The sequence below is a fragment of the Gossypium hirsutum genome, chromosome D03 (assembly GCF_007990345.1).
Source record: "Gossypium hirsutum isolate 1008001.06 chromosome D03, Gossypium_hirsutum_v2.1, whole genome shotgun sequence".
Taxonomy (NCBI): Eukaryota; Viridiplantae; Streptophyta; class Magnoliopsida; order Malvales; family Malvaceae; genus Gossypium; species Gossypium hirsutum.
Genome location: NC_053439.1, coordinates 4134504 through 4149637, shown reverse-complemented (window position 1 = coordinate 4149637; position 15134 = coordinate 4134504). Strand labels below are relative to the sequence as shown.

Genomic DNA, 15134 nt, shown 5'->3' with positions numbered 1-15134 from the left:
ATAAAGTTATTTTTTTATATTATTTTTAAATAGGAAATTGATAAGAATGTTAAGGAAATTAAAAAGAGGAAAAAACGAAAGCAGATTCCTTGCTCAATGACTTCTCTTTACACCTTCAAATATTTTTTGCATAAATTTCAACTCGTCCATTTTCTATTCCCCTCATTTCTCTCCACTTTCTCTTACTTTTTTTTCACCTAAATTAATGATACTTTTGAAATATATATAAAAAAAAGTAAGTAATAATAATAGCTGATTCAGTCTTAGCTCGATTGACATATATATTATTGTCAATGTAGGAGGACAAAGGTTTGAATGCACTGAAACGCATTATCCTCCTATTTATGGGTTGGGGAGGGGCTATGGGCAGTTATAGACATTGTGTTAAAAAGAACAGATATGATCAGAAACTATAATGAGATTGTTCAAAAAAACTTGTGGAATTAGATTATAGTGATAGGTAGAAGGATCAAATTATTTGTTTGCTTTGATAAATTTGTATTATACTAATGGAGTTTTGGGTAAGATGTTTTAAGTAGTAGTATTTTCATTTAAAAGTATCCAATACGCTTTAAGGTGGGTGTTGGAGATTAACTATGTGAAACATATATGGTTTATTTTATTAGGTAGCCTACAATATGTTTTTTGTATGTAAGCTTATCATCTTTTCATTTTGCTTGTTTAGGCACTCGAGCTTTCAATAAAGATGAGATATAAAATCCCCCACCAAATATAATACTTAATGTGTTGAGGTCCGACCCCATTCGATTTTAAACACAAAAGAGCTAGGTGGTAGCATTTCCACCTGGCTTAATGTTTTAGGCCTGAGGTGAGTACAACCATGTGCAATGCGAATGGTTTGTGTAACAGCCTGTTTTCGGTAAAATCAGAACAACAGTTTTGGGACCACAAATTCGATTTCGGAAAAAAATCATATTTATATTTTTTTACGGTATATAGTATAATAGTAATGTCATATAAAAATTTCGTAAAGAAATTTTACCGATTGCATTTTTAATTTGATAAAGGACCAAATTGCACAAAGTGCAAAAGTTGAGTTCTAATAGCTAAAGGGATTAAATAGCTATAGAACTTTTAATTGGAGGTCTTATATGATAAATAGACCATTTAAAAATACTTATTGGCTAAGGATGATGACTCATCCATAGAAAATAAAATAAAGAAAAGGATGATATTAGAAAGTGAAAAAAAATAAAAGATGATAATTAATTAAATAATGAAAATATCATCTTTTTCATCATTTTTCCCAAATTATTTCCATCGAAACCCTATCTAAGAGAAAGTAGCTCAAGCAAGCTTATTTTGATCAATTAGGTATGTTTTCTTGTCCCGTTTTTAATGATTTCTATATTTCCGAGATCGTAATAGCTTAATCTAGCTATCTTGGGGACTAATTTGTAAAGTTATCAAAGAAATAGGGTTTTTACATTGATAAACATAGTTGAATTATAAATTTTTATGATAGAAAATGAAAGGTTGTTGATAGATAAATAACTTTTGTAAAGTGAATTTTGATGAAAATGTGATTTAGGGACTAAATTGTAAAGATGTAAAATTCATAGAAAATTCTGAATTTTATGAAATACATGGGCTATAAATGTTACACGTAAAAATCAGATAGGCTTGGAATAAGGATTAAATTGCATGAATTTTATTTTTCGAGCCTAGGGATGAAATCATCATTAATTAAAAGTTTAGGGGCAAAATGGTAATTTTGAATAAGATGTGAATTGAATTGAAATGAACATGAATTAATGTTAAATTCATTCATATAGATTCGGATAGAACAAATTTGAATTTTAAACGAGGAAAAGAGAAAATGTCGGATTAGTAGGTTTTACATACACAAACATTTGTCAAGGTAAGTTCATGTAACTAAATTATGTAAATTATGTATATTAATATGTTTGAATTGAATGTTGTGTATGTGAATTGTATAAATTCCAAATATATGAAATTGGTTACATATCCGACCAAGCCCGATAAATAGTAAATCTCGTTTGAATAATGGAATTCGATGGTGTAACAGCCTGTTTTTCAGTGGTGTCAAAAGTAATGGTTTTCAGGCCACCAAATCCGACGAGTAAGTTCGTAAATATTATTATTTAATATTTACGAGTCAAATATGATTTTAAAAAGGTTTTTAATTTGATAATTTATGTTATATAAGTGATTTATTAAATTCAAGTGGTTTTAGAAAATGAGGTATCGAGACCTTGTTTTTATAAACTAAGCCGTAAATATTTTTATAAATATTCATGGAGTGTCATTAAGGTGATATTAAAGTTTCATTAAGAAATTTTAACGTTTCGGTAGTTAATTAAGATAAAATGATAAAATTAAAAAAAAGTACATTCTCAAGACTCCATTCCCGTAAATCGGACTTGTAAATATTTTTAATAAATATTTACGAAGCTAGTTGTGTAGTTAATTAGGTTTTGATTAAGTGAATTTGCTTGAATTAAAAGTAATTAGGTATAAGGACTAAATTGCATATAGGGTGAAAGTTAAATTATAGATTAAAGAAAAATTTAAGGGACTAAATAAGCAATTATGCCATTAGCATTAAATGAGGCGGCATAAGGATGAAGATATTTATAAAATTTAAACTTAAAATATATATTATAATATTATAATATTATATCTTAATTATTAAGTATATATATTATATTATAATTATAATTATAAAATAAAGAATAAATAGAAAGAAAGAAAGATAGAAACGAAACAGAAAGAAAAAGAAAGAAATAAATGAAACAGAAAGAAAAAGAAAAAGGAAAGAAAGGAAGGAGAAAGCCACGGCCTTAGGGGCTTCAATTGTTCAAAGTTCAATTGGTTAGTCAATTTAGTCCATTTTTCTTGTAATATTTATGTTTTTAGAATTCCGGTGTTAAATACTACCCGACCCATGTCAAAATTTTAGAAATTATCGAGTTTTTAAGTGTTGCCTATGTTGAATAATTTTAGTATTATGGACTAAATTGATAGATTTTTAAGCTAGAAATGAAAAAGGATTAAATTGTAGAACAAATTGTAAATTTTGAGTAATAGGGACTAAATTATGAAAATTCAAAATTTATGGATTTAAGTGAAATTAGAGAGTTAAATCTAGTTTAAAGTGGAAATTGAATGAAAAAATAGAATTGATTGTGAAGAAATAAAATTAGTCTATGTTTAGGGACTAAATTGGAATTTAGACAAATGTTGAGTAAAAATTGAAATATGCAATATGAAATTGAATTGTACTGTATTGATGAATTTTAATTGTTTTAATTCCGTAGCTAACGTCGTATCGGAATCCTCAACTAAAAAAGGGAAAGATAAAGTCGACGAGGAATAGCTCGGAATTTTTGGTTTGTATTTTTATAATCTGAATTTTGTTGTTAATTGTTATAATTCAATTTAACGTATATGGTAAGTGTTGAGGTGAGAATTATTTTGTTTTGCAATTGAAATGGATTGATTTAGTATGTTATGAATTTATTGAATTTATGTTGAGTGAATTGGTATATATATTGAATATATTGATTATTTGAATTGAAATGAATATTGGTTGTATTTGAAAAGTGAATTGAAACCCTATTAACTATAGCGGGTTGAGTCGGATATAGATGGCATGCCATAGGATTGGAAGAGTTTAGGGATTTCTTCGACTTCGAGTCGATGAGACACTGGGTGTCAAATTACTACTTCGGATTAATTCGATGAGGCACTGAGTGTCAATTTACTTCGATTTAACAATGAGACACTGGGTGTCAAATTATTACTTCGAATTATCCGATGAGGCACTGGGTGCCAAACTGGTGTGTTTTGGTTGGATCCGTGTATCCGTCCGAGTCCAAGTCGTGTTAATAGGGGTAAATGAATAATAAAGTTTTATAATTGATATTGAAATGGTATGGTATGAGAAATGGAAGTGAAATAGTGAATTGAAAATAGAATGTGAAATATGTTACAAATATATGGAATATATGAGTTGTATACTCATGAAATGACTATGGAATGGATATTGCAATTGTATAATGAAATGTGAACTAAATTGTGAAAAACTATTTATATAGCAAGTATGAGAATTGAGATATTTGTGAAATAAATGAAATATGATATGGTTGTTGTAATAATTAAATATTAATATGTGTTTATATTTCAATTGTATATTTATAATTTCTTATCTTTAAATATTCAAATTATAGAAATACCACTAAGTTTAAACTCAGCGTACGGTTTTGTTTCCCATGCCCAGGTTAGGTACTTAACTTTTGATCGCCGATTCAGCATCCAATAACAATTCCGAACTCAAATGTGGTGATGTTTATCCTTTGTGTCGGCATGTACCTAGGGTGTCTAAATAATAGTTATTTTGTGGTTTGATTGTAAATGAGGTTATAAGTTTAATTTTGGTTAGTTTTATACATATAAATTGTGTTTGTTTTTGAAGCTATATTATGGCATGGTAAATTGAACTAAATTTAGATAGGTGCATGTGAATTTAATTCTATGTTTAAGTGCTCATGAACTAGGCAAAATTGATTTGGATTTGATATGTTTATAATTTGGATTAAAATGATGCTTTGATGACTTATTTTGATGATATGAAATGTTTGAAATTTCTGCCTGTTTGATCTATAAACTCCAGTAATGCTCCGTAACCCGGTTCCGGCGAGGGATACGAGTTAAGGGTGTTACAGATGGATACAAGATTTCCCGATTAGTTGTGGTCCTGCATGTGTTGCGGACACACCACAACTTCTACGAGCATCCCGTTATAAGCCTTTTTGAGCTTCACATTATATGGTTCCTGCGAGCATCCTAATCGGTAGTGATCTTGCATGTGTTGCGGACTACTGCAGCTTTTTGTGAGCGTCCTCTTATATGACCGGTTTTGATCTTGCATATATTGCGGGCACAAACGCAGCTCTTTGTGAGCGTCTTAATATGGCTCGTTTAAACTTCTCGATATATGGCTATCCGGAACTCCTGATTAAAGGCTCTTCGTGAGCTTCCTAGTTAAAAGTTCTTTGTGAACTTCCTGATTATGGCTCTTATGAGCTTCCTATTATATAGCCCAGATAAGCTTCCTGATAAGCTCTTTGTGAGCTTCCCGATTAATGGTTCTTTGTGAGCTTCCTGTTATATGGCTTAAGAGAGGATTTTCCGATTATGTGCTTTAAAGAGCACTCCTGAATATGAATTGATGGATTTCTGATTTGTACACTTAGAGTGTAATACCACTACCTGTGTATCTATCGATATTTTCAATGATTCAACGGGCAAAATCCTGGCATGAGAAAATATGGACATGAAATTAATTAATACATGTATTTGCCTCAAGTACATGAAAATGATGATACATGATATATGGAAGTACGAGATGATAATATATGAACATGGAATTTGTTTGATGAATATGTTCATCCATGATTATAGATTTGTACACTTTGAGTGTATTACCCGTGTGACACTGACATTTCAACTGATTTAATGGGAGAAGTTCTGACATAAAATGATCTAAACTCGAGATGAATTATTATGAAAATGTACTTGAAATATTTGTATATGTGTTATGAATACATGATGTGGAAAGTATATGTACATGGAAATCTAATTATTGTTGAGCCCATACATGTTTCTTGATATTTATATGAAATATATGACTAACAAGGGTGATGAGGATATGTGTTCGGGCTCGTGATCAAGTTTATTGAATGTGCCTTGTATGTTTAAATTGAATTTAAATGAGTAGTAAGTTAATTAACATGTTATACGAACTTACTAAGCATTTCATACTTACTCTGTTTTATTTTCCCTTGTTCTATAGTAATTCAGAGGCTCGTTAGATTGGAAGCTTGGCGGAGATCACTCACACTATCCATCAGCCCATTTTGGTATATATATATATATATATATATGGTAAATCAATTATAGTTATAATGACATGTATAGGTTAATTGGCCAATATCAGCATATAAATGCTTTAATTGTAACTAGCCATTGGAATGGCTTGTGATGGATATGTTTGGTATGTGTTTGAAATGGTTGATTGATAGAAATTATAGTGGCATATTGATGATTGAATTAAGTTAGCATATTTGATAAGATATGCATATATGTTAACTTAATAATTTAAGTGTGTATAATTGATTATATGAGGTATTATATCATGTATAGGACTTGATTTTGAGTTGGGTTAAATGACCTATAATACCTTGTGAATGTGTTAAAGTGTTGGTGTAGGAGGATGACAAAATGGGGTGAGAAATATGGCTTGAAAAATAGTCTATTTTCGTCCACACGAACAGAGACACGGGCGTGCGTTTCAGTCGTGTGTGACACACGACCTAGCAGATTGGCGTGTGACTTGGCTGTGTGTCCCCTGCATCTTTAAAATTTCAAAATAGAATGCACATGTATTTACACACGGCCTAGCCCACGGGCGTGTGTCTTGGACGTGTGACCTAAGTCAGAGAGTTACACGGCCTGAGGCACGGGCGTGTCCCTTGGCCATGTGAACCACACGACCTGACCACATGGGCGTGTGACCCCTGCACCTAGGAAAAATTTTGAGATTTTGCGAAAAATTCTCTGAGAATTCGGTTTAGTCCCGACTCATTTCTAATGCATGTTTTGGACCTCAAGGGTTCATATAAAGGACTTTATGTTTGATTTTTTTACATGAATACTGTATAAAATGAAATATCTATTTACTTGATCTGTATACTTCGGTAATGCTTCGTAACTCTGTTCCGGCGTCGAATACGAGTTAAGGATGTTACAGTTTGCCTTATTTAAGCACTTTACGAGCAGGGGTGAAGCAAAAAATTTGGTATTAGAGGGACCAAAATAAAATTATAATAATTTTAGGGGAAAAGTGAAAATTTTCATTTTAAAAGGATTCAAATTAAATCATTTTCAATTAACAGGATTCAAAGCTATTATCATTTCATTTAGCTAAGGGCGCCAAGGCCTTTACTTGTCCCCTCTAGCTACACCTCTGTCGATGAAGTATTCTCACTCTTTGAACTTGTTGTTTTTTCAAGCTACCTCTTTATGCACTCAAGCGATCTCAATAGAGATAGGAGACAAAATCTCCACTATGGATAATACTTAATGTGTTGCGAGTTGAGGCACGTGTTTGAGTCTAACATGTGTAACACGTATGGTTCGCCTCTTACTCTATGAAAATGTCACCTCTTCAAGCACTCGGGTTCCCGACAGAGATGAGAAAAAATCCCTCACTGTGACAATACTTCACATGTCAAGAATTTGACCCATTTGGTCCTCAATAAATTCACTATTTTAAAATAGAATATATTATTTTACTAAAAAAATAATTAACATGCTTTTGAAAAATCATATGAATAATATAATCAAATTTTTCTTAATAAAAGTAGATGGTAGTAAAAATAAAATTAACAAAAAACTTTTAAAAACAAAAAACAATAATTAATATATACACGAAGGTACCTGAATTTGGTAAGTAGTATTTAATTTTTTTTGACCTAATTGGTAGCTAAATTTGAAAATCGTTAATCAATTTAATATTTTCTTAGGTACTTAGGGCTAGTTTAGTACTACTTTTGAAAAGTAGTTTTAAAAAGTGTAATAGAAAAGTGTTTTTAAGAAGCACTTTTAAAAAGTTTGGTTTAAGATTTGAGTGTTTAGCATTGCCGTTAAAAAGTGCTTTTGAGAAATAAAATGTCTATTTTAGACATGATATTATAAAGTAAAAAATATGCATTTAAATAATGTTCAAATTAGTTAATATTATAATATTTTAGAAAGAATATAAAAATAAGTTATTATAACTTATTGTTAATATTTTAATATATGAATATGAAATATTAATTTTAAATATTTCTAGGTAATTAATATTAATTATTTATAAAATTTAATTAGAATATATAAATTATATTTTAAATATTTAAATATAATCATTAAATGGAAGATCTCGAAGAGAATGGAAGAAAATAAAAAAGAACCAAAGAGAAGAAGAAATTGTTAACGTGAAAAATGATGAGGACAAAAAGGTAATTAATTAGCCAAAAGCACTTTTAACTAGAGGCGTCCATGGGCCGGGAGGCCCGGCCCGGCCCGGCCCGATGGTCCGCCCAAAATATGAGAGGGTTTGGGTAAAAATATGGGCCCGAAATATGGGCTTGTGAAAAAACGAGGCCCGTTTAGAAAACGGGTCGGGCCTCAGGCAAAAATTTTTGGCCCGGCCCGGCCCAAAAATATATTAAATATATATATTTTTATTTTTAAAATATACTAGTTTTAGTTTTATTTTAAGTTACAAAATGTTAGATTTTGTTACAACAATTAATACAATTAACAATTAATAATTTGATATAATTTGATAATTTTACTAACAATTAATACAATTAACAATTAATAATTTTACTAACAAAATGTTAGTAACAATTAATAATTAATAATTTGATAATTTTAGTAACAATTAATATAATTAATAATTAATAATTTTACTAACAAAATGTTAGATTTTATAAAATGTTGACTGGTACAAAAAAATATAATTTGATACAATTTTAATAACAATTAATTTTGATAACAATTAGTTTTAATTTTAATTAAAAAAGGACCGGGTCGGGCTCGGGTTCCATTTTTTTCCCCGGGCCGGGCTTGGACAAAATTTCAGGCCTAGGAAGCGGGCTGAAAATTTTTTGGGCCCAGCCCAAACCTAGCCCATGGACATCTCTACTTTTAACCTAAAAAAAATTTAAAAATTGAAAAAAAAAACTTTTTAAACAAACTGTTTTTTTTAAGTTGATTTGAAATTTATTCAATAAATAATTTAAAGGGAAAACACGTTTTGAGTGAAAAGTGTTTTTTGAAAGCACAGATAAACAACCCCTTAATCAATATCGTTGAATCAATAGCATGAAAAATTTATCATTTTTCATAAATTTGTAACGTGCACAAGTTGACATAGCAACAACAAGGCAAAGAGGAAAAAGAATTTGATGAAATGACAATTATTTTATGTATATATATATATCAAGAATTGGTGTTACTTCACTTCCTTTGAATCATACAATACGAAAATGATTGAAAAAAAAAACACTTATTTTTATTTTTTGTTGAAAAAGTAATATAAACTATAAAGTTCAAACTTAAAATAAAAAGTATTATTCTTGATAAAAATTTGTACTTTTGCATGTGTGTTTCTTTTTACTTTTTGCTTTAATATTTTGAGCTATTTTTAGGTAAGATTATTTATTAGAATGTAAATTTACCAAAATCGAAATCAATTTTGGTTAAAAGTACTTTTTTAAGAATTTAATTCTATCATTTTACGTAAACATAGTTGTTGTTGTTTTTTATATAAAAAGAAAAATTAAATGATAATTTAAACTATTCATGATCAAATCACTCCGGAATAATCATCATATAGTGATAACAGGACTTTATCCAATGATTATATAAAAAAGCACCTATTCACCGATCTTGAGAATATCATTAATGCTAACTCATCAACTACCTTATTACCATCTCTAAAGAAATAGGCTTATTATACTATCCATAATTTGAAACCCCTAAAATAGTATTTGAAAATTGAAAGACGTATCAATTCATATTTATTAATTGTTAATTGACTTATCTTTTGGCCTAATTCTTTTTTAGTCCCTATACTCTTATTATCTATAAAATTTATCCTCATACTTTGATTCCAAGAGTTTAGTCTTTAATAATCAAAGTTTGATTGATAATTTCCATTAAATTGGATTAAGAGGCATTTTTAAAATTAAAAAAGTTGTTCATGTATGCAAATAAAAGTATGGAATCTGTAAGGTTTTCAATTATAAATCTAGAGCTGTAATGTAAGGTTTTTAAGCACTATTTTATACAGATAGAGTGAAAGCTGATAATATTATTTATTTACATTGTTTTCATGTGAATTTAAATTGATCACATGAGGAAAAAATCATTTTAAAAATGCAACATGATCCAATTGAACTTCAATTATTAAATAAAGAATAGAGATACTATCAATTCTTGTCATTAAAGTAAAGATACTAAATTTTAAATCTTCAATGAATGAAGGGACTAAATACAAAATTAAACCTTCGCTTCGTATTAGATAAACCCCAAGGCTGAGCTGTTTACACGTGTTAGAAGCTTAAATACTCTGTGTTTGTTAGCACGCAATGATTGGATCTTATCATACCCACGTAAGCAAATATGCACGGTATATGATCCTCCACTTTTCGCTAAATCAACGGTTAAAACATAGTTTTACCCAATTACTAAAATATATATTTTAGAAAAAAAACTGTTTAATCCACTAACTTACGCTGTTGCATCTCGACCGTCGGATTTATTTTACATTAAAAGAATTGGCTCTATAAATTTTAGAAGAAGACGAAGATTATCAGTTCATCATCGTCACAGTTGAAAGAGAAAATCTTGAGAGAGAAAGTAAAGCAAAAATCATAAAATCAAAAAAACAAAAAAAATGGAGATGAGTGAGAGATCGTAAAATTTTAGGGTTTTCGATTTTCCCTTTTGAAGTTTTTTTCATTGATTAAAAGACTTTCTCTCTTCGTCTCCGATTTGTTGAATTTTACCCCTTTTTTATCATTGAATTCAACGTGCTTTTTTTTTCTTTTTAAAAGCTTCGATTTTTTTGTTGTTTTCTTCCGGTGAAATTCTTTTCTCCGACCGCTTGTTTCGTCAGTAATAGCGGCTGAAAATCAACGGTTGATGCTTTTCCGATCATGGGTTATCCCGATTTTACCAGAAGGTCATTTTTTGAATCAAAATCGGATTTTTTCCAATTCTCAAAATTTTTGAGCTTTTTAGCTGTTTATGTAATTTAAAAAATGGGTTTTCTTTTTTGTAGTAGAAAATTTTGCACTTTTTGAGCTAAGAAAAAAAGGGTCATAAACAGTGGACTTTAAGGGGGGAAAAAGAACAGTGATATTAGAACAAAACTCGTTTGATTGGATAAATTTCTCTCTTTTTTTTCCCCTTTTTTCAAAAAAGGAAGAATCTGAAGAGAAAGACAATTTGTTTGAGCTTAATTTACAAGCTTTTGACTTTAATTATGATTGAAAAAATTGTTGGATTCATTTAATATCTTTCCAAAATTTTGTCCTAATTTTTGAAACTCAATTGACCATTTCCTAATTGAGTGTCTAACTGCAAAACAATGGAGTTCTAAGTTGTTCAAACATGGCAGTTTCCTTCCCTGGTTTTCCATGGTGGTTTTGGGGTAATAGTGGAAATAAGGAGAAACAGCTTGTTTCAAATGGATCTTCCTTAAATTCTTCTGATTGGGGTTTAGGTTTACGAGAGCCTGAAACTGTTAAATTCCCAACAAAAATAGCCTCAACTAAAGGAAAACCAAATTGGCAAGGTAATGAAGAAAGGAGAGTGGTTGATAAAGAATATGACCTTGTGATGGTTCCATCAGATGGTGTGCATTTATCTGGATATGAATCAGATGGTCCAGAATGGTCCATTGGGTGGGAAGAACCACATGGTCCTGGTTTTCATGGTGAAGATGATGATGATGGGTTTGCTGTGTTGGTTCCATGTTATAGACCTGGTTGCAAAGAACTTGTTGAAAGCCCTAATAACCAGCTCTTGAGTGCCATCAAGAACCTCCCAACTGGGTTCTCTTCTGGTAAAAGCTTTGTTTTTCCTATATGGATCTTTTTCATTTCTGATATTTAGTTTGTTTGAATGTGGATTGACACTTAGAATCAACTTAGTGGTGGAACTAATACAAATTTATCTTATTTTTGTGGCATCTTTATCTGCACCATAGACTTTGAAGCCTACATGTTAAAACCCATTTTACTAGGGAACATAATGGAACAAGTGTTTATGGAGCTTGTATAGCTGCTTGAATGGTCACTGCACATAATTTGTTGCAGCACAAGTGTTTCGATAAAAGTACCGTGGAGGCGTTGTACTAAGAGTTGCCTTTTTTACTCAAAAAATGAAAATTAGACAATGTTGCTTTGAACTTGGTTGAAACCGGTAGAGATCAACCTCTAGGGTTAAAGTACCTTTAAATATATGAAAAGTATTTCGCAGAAACTGTTATATCCTTTTTCCCTTCTTATTTCATGGTGGATATTGTCCTCTTTGTTTGCATATGTTAAGGTGAGATTTCCAGTCACATGTAATGCCATTCCAAGATAATTTGGTCGGTAAATCATCGATGAACATGTCCAAATGTCTCGGTGAACTTTACAGGATCATTTTTGTTGCCATTATGTATTGGGTGCTAGCTTCTTCTACCTTAGTGAACTTTTATAGTTTTAGGTATCAATTAATGTCAAGACCTTAGTCTTATATGTATTTGCTGCTTCGTACATTATCAATCTATGGCATTGATTGAGGCTTTGAATTAACTCTCATGGATTCCATCATATCGGAGTTCTTGTGGGTGCTTCCGAGCTTTTAAACGATGTTAATACATGTACTTTTCGTTGCCCTTTGACATGGACATAAGGTTTTTAATTTTATACAAACTTTTTCTCTGCAATTTGGCTTAAAACATGCAGAGGGAAGCAACTCAGTGCAGCAATGGTTATCTTCCTTCCCGAACTACTGAACTGACCAAGTCACACTAGTCCGTAGGCGAAGTTTCCTATTGTAGTATCGGTGAATAATGTGTATATATATAAAAGAAGTTGCCGGTTCCAGTAGGGATGAGGATCTGTATCAGCTTCTGGTTCATCATCCTTCCTTCTTGCTTACGTGCGGTCTCGAAATGATCTCTGCGGAATTGCAAAAACACGGTGGAGAACTTTTGTTGTTCTTTTTTTTGTAAATAATATTAATGTGAATATGCAAGGAATGAAGAATCCTTGCTTCCAGCACACTGCTACTGTGTAAAATTTTGATCTTTACTCCCCCCCCCCCAACAAAGTATATCTATCATCATATCAATTTTGTAAATACTATGTTCTATGAGATTGAGGACCAAAATTCTTAGTTCTTACATTGTTGATTTCTCAAGTCTCACAGTTAAAATTACCCAAGTTTGCATGATCACTCGCCATATACGATTGCCATCTAAGCCTGTCGTCAATTTACAATTTCATATGAACCGGATCAAATCTGTGAAATCTAACGGTTAAATATAATAGATTAATACTCATCAATAAGTAAAAGAATATATCTCAGATTCAAGTCAATTTGATGGTTAGTATCGAATATTAAATGAGAAAATTATTTGTATTTTGGTTCGCGGATTCATGATGTGTAAAGTTGTTTCATTCAAAAGATAGAACTGTAAAAGACAAAAGAAAATTTAATAGTTCAGCGACTTGAATGAAAATTTTAAATAATTTAATGATTATTTTGTAATTTTTTAAAATTGAGTGACCAAAGCGTAAACTTACTAATAATTTAATGAAATTCGGTGTAATTTATTCTAATAATTAAATAAAAATAAAAAAATATTCAAAAATTGTAATAATGTTAAAAAATTATAAACTAAATCATCATATTAAACTACTAATTTTTATCTTGATTTTATGCCACCCACCAAACGAATAGAATCACTCCCAATTTAAAATAAAAACAATTTGATAGATTTTTTCTCTAAAAAAGTGTGAAAAATAATATGTAGATAAGAATTATTTATTATTTAATTATATTTTATTTATTTCAATATTATATTATCCTATAAAAATTTTATATTTAAAAGTTTATTTTTATTTATAATAAGATGAAATCATTAAAATTTAAAGATAAAATATAAATTTTTTATAATTCAAAATTTATATTTATCAAATAATTTAATTATATTCCTTAATTAATTTTAAATAATATATCAAATAATTTTATAATTTAAATTCATTTCTCAACACTTATTTTTTTATCACTTAAATTTTTTGTAGTTTATCATTAAATTTTCAAAGCAAATACAATTTCAACATGTTTTACATAAAAAAACAATCAGATAAAACATAAATTTTAATTCAATTCGATTCAAAAAAATTGAAAAAAAATTGAATTTCGAGTTAATCGAATTGAGTTACTCAAGTTCGAATCGAGTTGAATTTTACAATTCGAATGACATATTTATATAAATATTTTTTGATCTCTGTCAATTTTGAAAATGAGCAAATTGATCTCTCTCAACAAAAAATTTAAAATAAATTTAAAATTTTAAAATATTTATAAAAATTTCAATCTCTCAACAAAAAATTTAAAATAAATTTAAAATTTTAAAATATTTATAAAAATTTCAAAATTTTTATATTTTTAAAAATTATAATAACTTTAAGAAAGTTCTAAAGAATATATAAAGAAAGTTAAAAGTTTAAAAGTTTTCTATTCTTCTTTTTTTTTCTTTATCTATGATTTTAAATTTATATGCTCTAACATAAAATTAGTTATACTGTAACAAGATTTTAATTTAATATATTTAATTCTTTAATTTAACTTAAATGATTTCACTCGATTCGATTCGATTCGAATTTTATTTCATTCGGCTCAATTCAAAAAAAATTCAAATCGAATTAGGATGATAAAATAAGACTCATCAACTCAATTAACTCAAAATTTTTTTAACTCGATTTGATCCAACGCTTACCCTATCAACTGAACTTTTTCATAGATGCAATGAACCGAATGTTGAATATAATCCTAAAATATCTTCATATTGTTTTTTTATTTGAAGTGGTTAATCTAACTTAAATATTTGGTTAAAATCCAACCATCCCAGTTAACTACAAATGCTGAAATTTTTTCTAAATATAACATTCAAATAGCTGACTTTGCTTCATAACTTGAGATTTCTTTCTTAGCTTTATATGCAAGTATCTGGTAGGCCTGAAATTGATTTTTTTTAAAAAAACTAAATCCGTTTAAATTATCATTTTAATAAACAAAAATATGAAAATACTGATAATCAATTAATCAAATTGAATTAGTTCGAGTTTTAAGTAAAACAAATTTTTTTATAACTAGACCCGTAATTAGGTCTAGTTAGCTTAAACAACTTATGTTTGTAATAAAATTTATTGTTTTTTTCACACTTTTTGAGAAGTATATATTAAAAATCAAATAATTCAATGCAAAATAGAAATAAAATAAAATAAAAAGCAAGTGTTTTATATGTTACAAAG

The 15134-nt window shown here is 29.1% G+C and overlaps 1 protein-coding gene across 2 annotated transcripts; it reads left to right on the top strand.

Moving 5' to 3' along the window:
• The first annotated feature begins 10402 nt into the window (after positions 1-10402).
• Positions 10403-12997, top strand: LOC107950477 (uncharacterized). 2 transcript variants are annotated; one of them, XM_016885327.2, is made up of 2 exons: positions 10403-11668; positions 12558-12997. In XM_016885327.2, the coding sequence occupies exons 1-2, from the start codon at positions 11215-11217 to the stop codon at positions 12605-12607; spliced, it is 504 nt and encodes a 167-aa protein (XP_016740816.1). In that variant the 5' UTR covers positions 10403-11214; the 3' UTR covers positions 12608-12997. The 2 variants fall into 2 exon arrangements, with proteins under 2 accessions (XP_016740816.1, XP_040945574.1); XM_041089640.1 differs by having other exon boundaries at positions 10415-11668; positions 11813-12997.
• Positions 12998-15134: the final 2137 nt, after the last annotated feature.